The sequence below is a fragment of the Alosa pseudoharengus genome, unplaced genomic scaffold, assembly GCF_046254945.1.
Source record: "Alosa pseudoharengus isolate Yale_2024_CS ecotype anadromous, Long Island Sound unplaced genomic scaffold, YU_APseudo_1.1 YU_APseudo_1.1_scf_21, whole genome shotgun sequence".
Lineage (NCBI taxonomy): Eukaryota > Metazoa > Chordata > Actinopteri > Clupeiformes > Clupeidae > Alosa > Alosa pseudoharengus.
The window spans coordinates 11,404,558-11,419,557 of record NW_027468674.1 but is presented as its reverse complement, the minus strand read 5'-3'; the positions used below and the strand labels follow the sequence as shown (position 1 = coordinate 11,419,557).

At 44.3% G+C, this 15,000-nt stretch overlaps 1 protein-coding gene across 2 annotated transcripts in view; it reads left to right on the top strand.

Annotated features, from left to right (window-relative positions):
• The first annotated feature begins 1,333 nt into the window (after positions 1-1,333).
• The window catches only part of itga3b (integrin, alpha 3b), a 53,427-nt gene continuing 39,760 nt past the window's right edge, over positions 1,334-15,000 (top strand). For both annotated transcript variants that reach the window (XM_076297863.1, XM_076297864.1), the window contains exon 1: positions 1,334-1,820. In XM_076297863.1, the coding sequence (XP_076153978.1) occupies positions 1,645-1,820 (176 nt within the window). In that variant the 5' untranslated portion in view covers positions 1,334-1,644. The remainder of the gene's footprint in view (positions 1,821-15,000) is intronic.

The following is a 15,000-nucleotide window of genomic DNA, read 5'->3' as shown; positions in this document are numbered from 1 at the left end:
GCAAAGCAGAGCGCCACTCCAAGACGGAGTTGCAGAGGTCACACCAGTGACACGAGAATGGAGCCAGAAACTGGTCACCATGGAAACACTAGGGTCATGTGAGAGAGCACTCGAGATAAAGCATCTTAAAAGTTGGAAGCCCTGCAGTCGCACTTAGAACCCACCGACGTTCTGTTCATTAGAATTACGGGCCTGAAGTCATAAATGTTCTCCAGATGTTCCCTTTGAAATCTTTGCTGGACACTGAACACTGGGGCAGAAGCCACTGTTTAGACATGTCCCTTGTGAACCAGAAATGCTGACATTATTATAAAAATATATGAATTGTAAGCAAACATCTTAAAAACTCCTCTGTTTCCTGTCTAACAGTAGACTGTGTGCTCACTGCTTACACTCTCTCACGCTTGTCAGAAGTGAGATATTGATGAATAAGTTGCATTGTTTCTCCCCCTCCCATTGCGTGGGCTGATGCTGGAGATGTGGGGTGACGATGTCTTTCAGAAGCGGACAGGAAATGGGGCTCTATGCACTTACAGACAGACGGGTTGAAAAGCAGTAGCCAACTCTTTAACAGGGCGTCCCGCTGCTACGTCCATTCTCCGTCTGAGCCTCCATCTCCAGGTCTGCGTTGTGCTGTTTCAGGCCTAATGTATACTGTCTGTCGTGGGTAATAGAAGAGATCGTTTGATTGAGAAGGTTGGCACAGTGTGTTGTTGTAGGCTATCTCATCAGCCTGCTGGTGCCAACGTCTGCGTGCGTGAGATGCAGTCAGTTTCTTACTGCATGTTGCACGAGAGGCCACGAGGGGCTCTATGGAGCGCCCCTGTCTATAATCCTCCTATAATCGGAGGAACTGGGACTGATTTTTACTGCCAAGTAGGTGGCATCGGCTGGTTGAATGCGCAGGTCCAGACATTCACTGAACTTGTATTAAGCCTTTTATTTAGCCTTTTAAATAACATTCCTGTGAAGTGGCTATTTTAATGCGCATAGGCTATAGCCTAATTAACTATAATTTGGGCTGATACCATAATGCAGGACAAATTCGTGTAAAACATATATTTCAAAAGAGATTTTTGATTGGATGAATGAGGTAAATCAGTGGCATGAAAATTAATATAAACTGAAATATGAATCATTTTGTGGTAGCCTACTGACTGCGTCAAAGAGAAAAAAACGCAACAGGTGGAACTGCAGAGTATGTGCCTAGGCTTTGTGCACGCGCAAGGGGTCTGTGCAGGGAGAGAGGGGCTGAGAGAGAGAGAGAGAGAGAGAGAGAGAAAATTCACGCAACCAATCGTTCAAAGTGGTGCGACCTGTTTTATATCGGACTGCCGTGGCTAGCCATATATTCCTGTGGAAACACTGTCAAGTCATTGAATATTTATGCGTGTTGTACATCCCGGAAGGAGCGGTAAAAACTCTTTGGGGGAGCAGGTTGGAATTCACACAGACTCATTGGAAGAAGCCTGGAATGGGTGTGGAGGAGAGGAGAGGGGGAGAAAGAACAAACACGAACACCTAGACACTCTCTGTTGGCGAGAGTGAAAGGAGAGGGTCATTTCCCCCCTATGGAGCGCATGTAGTAAAGCCTATTCGACCGCATCGGATGAGGAGCAATTCTTTTCATAGACAGGGATAAACATGGCTACACGTACATTGCACTTGTGCTTTTTGGCACTGTTTTCTACGACTCAGACAGGCTACGGATTTAACATTGATGTTCGATTTCCTGTAATCAAAGAAGGCAAAACCAAAGACAGTTTATTTGGATTTTCCGTCGCGCAACACAAGCAGACGCAAAATTCAAAACAATACCTGTAAGTAAATAACGCACACACCGCACAGACTCACGATATTTACATTATCATCAACATTATCATCAGTAACCATGTTTAATGTTATGTGTTTTATAAGACAAGATATGCGGTCTACCTAAAATTGTGTCATCATTCCAAATAAGTTATGGAAGACACAAAGTAAGAGTAATTGTATGCTACCTGTTCGTCCCCTACCTGTTCTGTAGTCATTTTAAGTAAACGCTCTCGGCGTGGAGTGGTGCAGAATGGACTTTTGCAACAGCTGTTGTAGCACAGGCTACCCCGGAGGTTGCGTTTAACGTGTTATATGTGTGTTTTTTATCTAGACACAATAGCACCAGTTCCACCACTCGTTGAGGTGCAGATTGGGTTAATACATCCCTAATTACCTACTTTTAGATTTACATTGGGGAGATATAGCAGCTTGTTACTGTGCCAACATTTGTGCGAAGTAGAACTCTGCGTGTAGAGCTAAATAAAAACAAGACGAAAGTATTTTAATCCTGTTGCTTTTAGGTAGCAGACATTTTGCGGTTTGAATGGGTTGTTTTAGACTTCAAGCCAAAACTGCTTCTTGGGCTGTTAAGTGCACGAAAAATGGGCTTGGCTTTTCGTCTACCTGTAGCTCCAGGTGAAACAGGTGGGCCGTGTGGTGTGGTGTGCGCTGTACCCACATGTAGGGGAAAACGTGCCCTTAAGGCGAGTAATCTGTAGCGGGGCGGGAAGTAAGGAGTCTCTCACGAGTTTGAATGGGCAAACTGGTCCATCTGCGTCGTCTGCAGGCTATAATATAGCCTAGGCTTTAGATGCACTGTCATGTCTCAGGTAAACGCTGTCTGGTGTGGTGGTTGTGATATCCCCAGGGGGAAAGCCCCTTTCTCCTCGTCTTCATTTAGACTCTTCATCTCTTTAGACTCTTCATCTCTATAACGCATCCAGGTTTTTTAAAGCATGATTTTACTATGAGGACATTGAAATATGTTATGTATTTAATGCTTACAGTCTGCATAGGGTACATAGCCTAACTTTATCAGTGCGTTTTGTTCTCGGTTCTCTTGTTCAGTCTCGACTAAATTAGCCCTCCCTACCCTGAGAGTCTAAATGAGCGCTGGTCTGTAATTTCCTCCACCTCTATTTACAAAGCAATTTAACATGACATAGTATTTGTAACACAAAGGAAATGTATATATGATAAGCTGTATAGCACGGTATGATGCACACATTAGCCTTCAGTCATTTCAGAATGTCATGCTGATCACGCATACCAATCTAAGATCATGGCTTCCTCCTTCCTTACCTCCTCTACTCTCTCGCTTGTCCTCCCCCACTCTCTCCTCCCTTATTTGGGATTTCCTGTGTCCAATTAAGATGGGACTTGATCATCCTCTTGCATTTGAAGTCACTTCAAAGGCATACGCAAATTCTAGCAGCCAGTTTGTTTGTCTGTAGGCTACTTTGTTGTGTAGGAGGAAAAGACTCCAATCACTGCATGTCACTTTAGGGAGAGGAAGGAAAAAGGGACATGACCTTAATGCTGTGGCACTGACCAGACTAGTGGGGTCACATTTAGTCCTGGATTCAAGTGAAAGGTTGTTGACATTAAGATCAACAGTATTGGATTGCAACCATGCCTTTGTTAATCGGCTGGAGTAGTGTGCAGATCGGTTCAAGAAGTTTTGTTTGTTTCCCATTTGAAAGAGCCACGTTTGTAAACAAACACTGGGAGTCTTTATTACTGCACACATTGTAAAAACAAAAAGTTTGCGTGGAACGTGACTGCATGGGGAAAACTGTTGGATTCAATGACAAATTGAAAGGATTATATTCATGGATTTTACCTTTAAAGTGTGATGGAATATTCATGCTATTCATAAGCATTGTTCACCTGATAACTCCATAAGACATTGATTACACAGGTACAACATAGACACCAGTGGCCAGAAAGTAGTCCTTTGGACCAGTAGAAATATTTGATTTAGTTAGGTTTCACACAAGTCACAAGTCAAAGTGTTTTGTCAATAGAAAGTCTGACGTCTGTTGGGACGGACATTCCTCCTCTTAGGCTGTGGACAATACAAGCAAGCACACACCAGCATTTTGACAGCTTATACTCAACATATCACTGTGGTTTAGACACCAGAGTCAGACCAACCATATACCAAAACGATCCTTACAATCATCACTAAGGTTTATTAACATTGCTGTGGAGAATCCATTGTGTTGGTTTCATGAATGAATGAATGAATGGAAGAATGAGGAAATTAAACACTGGTCCTTTACTTATGCTTGCTTAGCTAACTCTCCCTGACAACATTATGTTTTGTGTCTGCAATGATGTTCAGCTTTGAACCAAATACCACAACAGGAAAGCTCCACTACATGCATAACAAAAAGCCACGTTTAGTGTTCAGTTCTATCAAACAAATGTGGCTTGGAGGCTCGGATCCAATTAAAGATTCTAGAGCGCTACGTGTAACAAAGCTATCTTGCTCCGCTCTAAGATCTTTGCTTCAGACCTGGTCAGAATGAATAAATGCATATTACTACATATTATTTCACACCAGCAACTTAGATCCCATTGATTGAATTTTGATGTGAGAAAGTGGTGTTGATGATCGGACTGTTTTGTACTTTCCGTGTTAATGAAATCTGTCAGGGAAACGTGTTGTGTCTGTCTGTAGTGTGTTGTAGTCTGGTATATTACTCTTTATTATGATAGTAATCTGGTATTACTCTGTATTATCACTTGATCCATTAAATATGAAATATAAATCAAAAGAATAAGAATATATGATTAAATCCTTTGTAAATAAGTATAAAATGTGGCAAAGTCGGGTCAAATCAGAGCTGTGCGCTCTGAGCACTGTGTTAATGAGAGGGGTCTGTTTGAGATGAGTGGGAGAGAGTGGGTCAGTTGATCAGGGCACAGATGACCATGGGTCGATACAGCAGCCATACGCTAACTCCACTGGGAGACTGACGTCAGGTCAGTCTGCGTAACCTTAGAGAAAGATGGACGGAGAGGGAGACACATGGTGAGGCTGAGAGATGGCTCATCTTTCTCAGGGGACCCTCCAGAGTAAGTGTGTGTGTGTGTGGGGGGGGGGGGGTGTACTTGATTAAAAAAAAGAATAGAATAGAAAGTAAAATGAAAGAATACAAGTAAAGAGGAACAAAGATGAGAACAGTAAAGAGAGAAGAGCAGAAGTATATGCTGTCTAGAACCATTTAGCCTCTAATAAGGGTCTTTATAAAGCATGTTCAAGGGTGCTAGATCGTCAACAGTACTCTTTAGAACATCATGGGGTTTTTCTTCTTATGAGGATGAGCAAGGAGAACCCTCTTTTTACAGAGAATGTAGATCTCAGTGGCAGCACAGATGAGTACCACCAAATGGGCGTAAACCTAATCATTGAGTTTTACATTTAAAAAAAAAAAAAATACATTCCTGCTTTCAGCATGTTTTGAAGGTCTGAATCAAATTAGGATTCCCTGCGTTTTACAGCTCTACAGTCACAGAGAAAGACGCAAGTTGTTAACGAGAGACTTTTTCTCCATGCATCAAAAGAAACCTCACACGACTTGTTGGCTGTAACTATAGTGGTGTGGGAATTGAGTGTGTGTGTGTGAGGGGATTGGGGGGGGGGGGGGTGAGAGAATATGAAAGCCAAGCCCCCTGCCCCCCTCCTCACAGATCCCCAACAGTTCTGTGGGGATGCTCTATCTGTCTCTCTTAAGCTCTACTGATTAAAGGTACAGTCTATCAGACAGCTGATTAAAGGCACAGTATATGACTGGCGAAAAAGTTGTTGATAATTATTACACACCTCCTTCCTGTGTTTTTGAAAGAACATGTTGAGGGTTTTTCCAGCTCGCTCGCTTGAGCTACTTTGTGAAAACAAAGTCCCTTTTTCAGCGACTGGCCTGTGTAAGAAAATAGCAGTTTTTCATACTTGCAAATGCCATTCAGGATCTACACTCTTAAAACAAATGTGTTGAAAACACAACAACACAACTTGCGTTGTTTTTAACACATCTCTGTGTCTAGATAGGGACAACACATTCATTTTAAGAGTGCAGTTGCTAATTTACCTTCACTGCTCTCTAGGTACACTGCATATAGCAGTGTTTCTCAAAGGGTGGTCCGCAAAGTGGTCTGCAAGCAGATGTGGTCAAATATCTTTTTTTTTTATCAGTGTTTCTTAAACTGCCTGTGCAAAGTGGCAAGTCACATAGATAAGTCGTTTGCAATATTGAACCAACTATGTAAATTCAAATAATATTACAGTTATTTTGAACTGTTAATAGTCCTGAGTCCTGACAGAGTTTAACGAGTCCAGCAGTTTTGCAACGCTGCCTGTGCGGCTACGCCAGTTTACACTTTTAATTTACGTCAAAAATGATTAGATCAGCGTGACCTTTGAAAGAGAATGTGGAGTACGAATAGCTTCCTAGTAACATAACTATAGCATCAAACTGTCAAGACAGGGTTAGTTAGAAGGAAATCAACAAGCAAGGTGTAAAGGCTTGATGGAAATGGTTCAGCAAGTGTTGTGTAATATACTGTCAAAGTAGGCCTATGTTTTTTGTTTTCTGGATATTTAAGGAGTTAGGTGGTCCGGGAGGTCTTTTGTTTATTGGTCAAGTTGTCCTTGGTCGGAAAAAGTTTGAGCACTGGCCTATAGTATCACTTAAGAATTCAAACAGGGGGGTTCTCTTCATTTACACATTGATTGCATCACTCTGGTGCTCCCTGGATGAATGTTTAATGACTCCTGACAGTCTGTGGGAGTGATGCTTTAAGATATGGCAAACCAGAAACACATCCACAGAGACCAATGTGGCTTTGCCTTGGGGTGAGGAGGCAGTTAGACGCTCTTAATTAGGGGGGACATGGAAACACATGAGAAAGATGTGGACTCGACCAAACGTGGCGACATCAAATCTGGAGATGGTTTTGCGGTACAAAGAGCAAGGCGTGAGTTCAGATTGCGTCGGTTTAAAGTTATGCAGACTCGTGTGTGATGTGTTTGTTCTGTAGTCACGCAGTCGCACATCTCCTGGCTTTGATGGTACGCAGAACCCTGTCGCGTTTTTTTTCCACTTACTCGTGCGTTTCCTGGGAAACGCGAGAGTCTGCCACTTCAGAATCAGCCTTATTGGCTCTCCACTCAGTACGAGAGGAGAACAACGTTCTTAATCTCCGCACTGATCGCCTCTCTGGGGTTTAGTGGGCTAAGAACCGTTGCGTCTGCACAAACTCACTGCAAAGAGGCCTCGATCCTTTACTGCGTTTCTCCCCATGATTTGACCACAGTAAAGACAAAAGAGGGAAAAAACCTACGAGAGTATGTGAAAAATGCACGAGGGGTTGCCGTTTCCAGTCAAAACATGTATAAACAGCGTTCGTTTAAAAGACTGCTCAGGCTGTTCAAGCAGGAATGCCTCGTGTAGGATTATATGACAGAGGCATGACTGGAGAGCGTATAGGAAAGAGTGTGTGAGGGGAAGATGAGGAAGAGGAGTGGATGTTTTAAGAGGATTAACGATGGATGATGGATGTGATGAGGAAGAGCGAGGAGGGGTGTGTGTGTGTGGGGGGGGGGGTGGAATCAAGCGCTGGTGTGTGAAGGATGTGGAGGTCAAGACACAACACATGCTTTAATAAAGAACATACAGGTAGACCACGGGGACATATCCTCCTCTCCGCACTCATGCACACACACACACACACACACACAAGCACACACACACACACACAAGCACACACAAGCACACACACACACACAAGCACACACACACACAAGCACACACAAGCACACACACACACACACACAAGCACACACACACACACACAAGCACACACACACACACACACACACACTCAAGCACACACACACACACACAAGCACAACACATGCTTTAATAAATAACATGCAGGTAGACCATGGATACATATCCTCCTCTCCGCATTCATGCACACACACACACACACACACATGCACACACACATATCCACACACACAGATAAACACCCTCTTTTGTCCTTCCCTTTGATCAGGGTGCTGTGTGTGTGTGTGTGTGTGTGTGTGTGTGTGTGTGTGTGACTGCTCGAGACCCTCAGCAGTCTGGCTGCTCTGTTCCTATTGGCCGGTTAGGGGCCCCCTGACCCCACGGAATCCCAGGAATGCTTCATCCCTCCACACACAACTAACCTGCCAGGTTACAGGTTGGGACAGGACTAAGAAAGGGTGTGTGTGTACGAGTGTGTTTGTGCTTGGGGGGTGAGTCGACGTGTGTATGTGTGTGTGGGGTGGCATTGGGGAATAGGGAGAGGGGATGAGGGATTGTGTGTGTGGGGGGTACGGAGATATGCTTCTGCCACACTATCATTAGGAACTCAGTAGTGTGTGTGTGTGTGTCTGTGTCTCTGTGTGTGTGTGTGTGTCACAAACAAATATACGCAAGACAAAGACACACAAACAAACCAACTCTCACCTCCTCTCCTGAATCACACACTATAGAGCTCCCAATAGCCACACACACAATTTTATGCCGTCAGCTATGCTCATGCACACTGCACACACACCATGTTCATGTGACGTTTATGTTCTTCGTGTTTATTTATTTTTTTCTAAAGAAGTTAAGTGCTGTTGCTGAATACACACGGAAAATACTCTAACAACAAATGTGACACACAGAGTATGAAACGAATCTGACCACAGTTGTGCCCATTTAGAATTCCAACCTCGTTTCAGCTCTAGAAGCGTTTCGGAGTTTGGCAGCATTTGGCACCAAACTCCACAGTCCACTTTCAGATGCGGACTCGATGAACTTCAGACTCGATGAACTTCAGGGCTTGATGAACTTCAGGGCTTGATGGCTTGACTAGACATGATGAAGTTGAACGTGGCCGTTGCGGAGACGGAGAGGCCAATCGATGTGCGTTGAGGCAGGAGTGAGTGGCGGGCATTTCATTAGGAACTGAGTCACGGCCGGGGAGGCAGGCTGGTGCTGAGCTGTCCGCAGCCAGGCCGAGGCTGCAAGCCAACACTGCGTTCAGCCTTTTAATCAGATGGGGGTTTCTACCTCTCCTCTCTTTGTCTTGCTCTCTCTCTCCTTCCTTCTCCTTCTCTGTGTCTCTTTGTTTCATTCTCTCTCTCCCTCTCTTTCTCTCTCTTTGTCTCTGTCTACTTTCTTCTTGCTCTCTCACAACACCTCTCCCTCCCTCCCTCCCTCTCTCTCTCTCTCTCTCTGTTTGTCTGGATGTCTGTTTGTCTGTGTGTTTTCACCTTGCTCTGTGTCTGGTCTATTTGTGTATGTCTGTCTCGTTTTCTCTCCCTCTCTCTCTCTCTCTCCCTCCCTCTCTCTCTCTCTCTCTCTCTCTCTCTCTCTCTCTCTCTCTGTTTGTCTGTGTGTTTTCACCTTGCTCTGTGTCTGGTCTATGTGTGTCTGTCTGTCTCGTTTTCTCTCCCTCTCCCTGTCTCTCTCTCTCTCTCTCCCTCCCTCCCTCTCTCTCTCTCTCTCTCTCCCTCCCTCCCTCTCTCTCTCTCTCTCTCTCTCTCTCTCTCTCTGTCTCGTTTTCTCTCCCTCTCCCTGTCTCTCTGTCTGCGTGTCTGGCTCAGTTCTAACAACCTAACACACCTAACATGCTACGCCCTTCCTCCTCTCCTCCTCCCCCCTTCCCCCCATCCCTCCTCTACCCTCCTCTTCCTCTATCCCTTTCTTCTTCTTCTACTACACTTTGACTAGCACGTATAATGTCATAGCAATATTGATTCCATATCTAAGGTCTCCTCAGCACGGTAGAGTGAATGTTATTCCTCATTTTAGCAGGATAAAAGTGTCTGCTAAATTAATGCTAAGTGTATATTACCCCCACAGAATTGGTGTATATCTGGTTATTAGCTTTACTGCTTGTGTGAGTAGTTGTGGTTAGCCCAACTTTGTTTATTCAATGCCTATTTATTTATCCCCCACTCTAAAAAAGTAAAAGATTCTTGAACGCTCTGCGCTCTGCTATGGAATCTTTGGTCGCTATATTGTACCATTTATTATATAGCAGGTCATGGAATTTCTTTTTTTTGTCAGGGAAAGTCGGGGAAAAGTCATGGAATTTTACATTTGACTTAGAGTGGAAACCCTGTTACGCACATCTCTCTTTCATGCCAAGTGTGTGTGTGTGTGTGTGTGTGTGTGTGTGTGGCCTCTATCTATGTCTAGTCATTTGTCTTTCGTGTTTCTATCTGTCCGTGTCTCTTTGTATAGTACTCTCGATACGCAATCTATTTGCGAGGGGCCTGTCCCCAGTTGCAGTAGAGCACTGCACTGTGGGCTCAGCATTGCATGCCTTAGGCGTGAATCCGTCCCAGCCGGTAGAACATCACTGCAGAACATTAGTCAGTTTCTTTCCTGTGTTTACATTTATTTATTTACAAGACACTTTTATCCAAAGCAACTTACACATGTCAGTCAATTATTACAATTATATTACCATTGTCCCCGGAGCAACTCTGGGTTAAGTGTCTTGCTCAAGGGCACTAAAACTTTTCAGGCTACTGCATGCTAGCCAGTGCGTCACATTACATAACATTACATTACATTTGGCTGACACATTTAAGCTTTTTAAAGCAATTCTCTCAACAATTCTTGGACAATTTAAAAAAGGTAGAGTACAATAAGAATAAGTGCATCAGTGAGTGCTGTTTCAGTCGAGTGTCCGTTCTAGTGAGGTGGTAAGTCCTAGGATCAGCAGGACTAGTTGTAAGTAGTGCTACGAGAGGAGATGTTTTCTGAAGAGCTGGGTCTTCGGGAGTTACTACGCTACCACGTCATTACGCTGCCACCTCTGTATTTGACTTCAGAAGAGCGTAACATTACTACTGTCTAACATTTTGCTTTTGACTCACTCGTCTCGACTCGTCTTTGACTCGCTTGTCTTGACAATCCCATTTTATTTCTTGTCTTGACCTCTGCGATCTCAGGCACAGTGTGACTTGAAGCCAGTTAGGCCCTATATACAGACATGGGCATTATTTTAATTATATGTATTTTAAATACATATTTAATTACTTTAGAGTATTTTGTAATTTGTATTTTGCAGGATTGGAAAAAATCAAATATGTAGAGGGGTTGTATTTCGAGTATTTCAAATACTTAAATACCTATGAAAAATCTGTCATTTTTTTCTCAAATAGGCTAAGCCAAAATTTCATAATTCAGTTAAATATACTACCTATAGCCATGCCAATAAGCTATGCTTATCATAGTCCGGGAGCCAAAGGCCAGAATCTTGGTGAACCTGGTTTTGTCGGTTAAAGTTTTTTTTCTTTGCTGTTTCTTGTTGCGTAGGGGGTTACTCAATAAGAATAGGGAGGGTGCCCGGTGATATCCATTGGACAATTCCCAATATTCAGCTCTAATTGAAACTCTCCTAAACGTGCATCTCGTCTGTTATTGGCTGGAACACTGTTTTGTCATGCAGGCTGCACCAGTTTGTTTTTGTTGCCGTTTGTGGAGCCTGGGCTGTTACAGAGACTGCGTTTTTTCACAATGTGTTCAGGGGACAGGTAGCTAGCGGATAGTGAGGAGATGTTTGCTGTATGTGTTTTTTGCACCTGTAAATAATTCTGTATATTGGGACAACTTACAGGATTATTCTGTTATGTCCTATATGTTGCGAGTGATGTACAGTGTATGTAGGCAATAGACATGCATTTCTAGCACAAAAAGGGAAATGCAGAATATGGTAGTTGCGGACACTTGTTGAGGTTGTGGCCATAGCTTCATGGGTATATTTGGTTAACAAGAAAATTAAGCAAAGTAAGATCCCTGATTGATTTGCCAAGACATCAGCTGCTCCAGCCTCAGATTTTGCGCAGATCTTAAATTGGGTTAAATATTATGCAGAATATACATTCACTCTACTGCTCAGTGCTGCATTGGTGTTATTCAGGCTGTGTCACTTTGTAGTATTGACAGTTCAACGGCTACTTTCGTCTCAGTGTGTTTCCTTAGATCAAGTTTTTTTTCCAGAGTGCTAATTTGGTCTTAAAGTAAACTGGTTGCTGTGTGATTTTCCACTAGTAGTTTGCTTTGTTACAGTTGATTCCACTTTTGCAAAGCCTGCTTGTTGTCAGTTCAATCATCAGTCGTTTATTGATATGGTATGCTGATTCGTTTATTTTACCAGATCTACTTCATAGGACCCCCAATATACAGAATTACTCGACCTCTGGCAGCCAATCAGAAAATAGTATGTCTCTTGGGGATATGTTTTCAATAATATGCCTTGTAGTTTCTTTTAAAAGTTGGAATACCATGATTATTGTGAGTGTATTTTTGTATTTTCAAATTACTAATTGTATTTTAATGAAATACATTTATGAGCCAGTATTTGTAGTTTGTAACAAAATAGTTTTTGATGTATTTGTGCCCACCTCTGCCTATATACTGTCTTTGAAACACCCAGGAGAAATATGATGCTGAAAATGCAGAATGCATGCACGTAACATGAGCTCTGTGTGTCTGTGTGTGTGCGCGCGTGCGTGTGTGTACAGTATAACAAATGACACTGCAAATTTTTCGTAATTTTGAAGATAATGCATAGAATTCTAGCTGATCGCTCATCCTGAGTACCATCTAAAGTAAATTAGGAAGAAGCAGGTTTGTAAAAATGTTGTGATGTGGTGGTGGCATGCTTATTTTTGAAAGTGTTGAATGAGGCTGAACAAATGTTGGAAAAATAACCGGTTCCAAATGAAAAAAAAAAAAAAACTTCAGGGAGTTTGAAACATCCCTCTGACCAGCTGTGTGTGAGAGCTTTCTCAGCCCTGGCCTCAGTCCAACTCCCGTCTATTCATTATTGTCGTAACAGCCCAGACCTTTCAAAAGCAGCTGGACTCTGGGATACTTTTTTCCCCCTGGTCTTTGTGAAGTAGCCAGCCGTGGCCTCAAACAGAGGGCTTTGGAGTGGGCAGCTCTGATGCATCTTCAGAGGAGAACGGAGGAACACAGACACACAAAGGGTCTACGCACTGCCCACGGACAACAGGTGTTGCCTGTGGGTGCGTTTTGTGCCTGCACCGTATACCTGGTTGAAGCCGGTCAGGAAAATCCATTACCGTGCCCTGATTACATACAGTGGTGGTCTACATGGTCTCTTCACGTCTGAGGTTTTTGTCCTGAATCCCCCCTGCCACGCACACACACAAACACACACACACACACACACACACACCTCACCATCTCACATCTTCCCTTGACTATACATGAACCATAATCACCACATACCCCTGTGGTGCTTTTAGAATTTCATATATATTCTATATCCCTTCTCTAAGTGCTTCAGTGCAGGGTCATTCAAGACACCCCTCCCTCGCCCCTTTCTTCCATCCCACACACACACACACACACACACACATACACACACACACACACACACACATCCTCCATCCTATGTCATTAAAGCTGCTGTCAGGCTGTAAGGGTCTTCCACAGAGAAGCCCAGCAGGAGCTGGAGGGCCCCTCTGTCCGAGCTCCACTGAGGAGAGACCCAGACGGGCCATCATCATGCAGGTCTGCTGAAGCAGAGCTTCCCACGGCAACCGTGGCCATGCCGATCAGGGGCGTGGTCCCTTGGTTGGCCGGTGGTGGACGGGGTCGGGTGGGGTGGGGTGTGTAGGGATGAAGATTAAAGGAGGGAAGGCACTATGATGAATAAGAGGCTACTCAGAAGCCCTCCTGGGGCGGGAGACTGAAAATGGACATGGGGGTGGGGTGGGGTAGTGTTGGAGGTTGCTATGGGGTGGGGTGGGGTAGTGTTGGAGGTTGCTATGGGGTGGAGGGGTGTTTGAAAAGATCAACAAGGTTGGCCTACCAACTACCTCCTCAGTTCACCATTAGGCAACAACTACCACAAATTATTATCATTAATTAGCAGTTCATGATTAGGCAACAACTACCACAAATTATTATCATTAATCAGCACTTCATGATTTGGCAACATCTACCATTAATCCACAAGAGACGGTGGATTTACAAGGGGGATGGTTTTTGGCCAGATTATGTCCAGACAGTGAGCGATGGTATCAGCCCCCTCCCCTCCCTCCCTGGGTGGAGGTGCTGCTAGTTCCCCTCAGATCATCCCGTCTCTGGCCTGAGCTGTAAGGTGATACTGTGACACTGCTGCTCCACGAGGCCGGCCATCTTTCAGCACGTTTGGTGAAGCTGGAATGCTTATAGTCCTCTGGGAGTTTTTTTTTGTGTGTGTTCCACTTGGCTTAGTCCTGCTTCGTCAGCCTTAATTTGTCAAGCTACTAATCACCTGACCGACTGCAGTGTTGACTGTGTGAAAGAGAGCACTTGAGGTTTCAACATGTGACTAGACAACTGCTTACCAGTAGTACTACCACCATTACGGAGACATGCAAAAAACGATCGGTAATGTTTAGCTTGTTAATCTAAATACTTATACGTCCGTCACGATTAAAAATTGGTTGAAAGTACTGGACACTTCTCTGCGCCAGTCCCCATTGGCCGGTTCAGCTGTCAGTCAAATGAAGTGCCCACCCCCATCCACAGAACCTTGCTGACCCCAACAGCTAAAAAGGCAGCCGTTGGCCCCATATAGATGGGTGTGCGATAAACTCAGGGTTAGATGCTGTAAATTCCACACTTTTATAAGCCCCCGCAGAGGAAGTGAGACGTTGCTGGGTAGCTGGCTGGGGGCAAGACTCACAAGCGCCAGGGAGTTAAATGAGCAAAGAGGGGCCTCGTTCAGGTCTGTAGAGCCAGGAGCCACTGATCCTCAGGGGTCGTAAAGATAAGGAAGCCTAAGGCGGGTGATGTGTGTGTGTGTGTGTGGGGCGGGGGGGGGTTGGGATCAGGGTTAGAGATTCGCTGGTTGCCAGGCTGCTTATGTCATCTTGACAGGTGTTTGCGGACGTTTCGCGGAGGTCAGGACAGAGACAAATAAGGGTGCGTAAGAGAGACACCCCAGTCCTGTCTTGGAGGATAGATGTGAATTTTCTTATATCAGTGACAAAAAACACCACCCAGTACGCTTCATGCAAACGCCTTCTCGTCCGTCCCACTTCCATTGGGCATTCAGCTGCTTGTGATCCGTCAGCAGCTGGACAATAGAGACACAGGAAGTGGGTCACAATCATGTGATAGACTC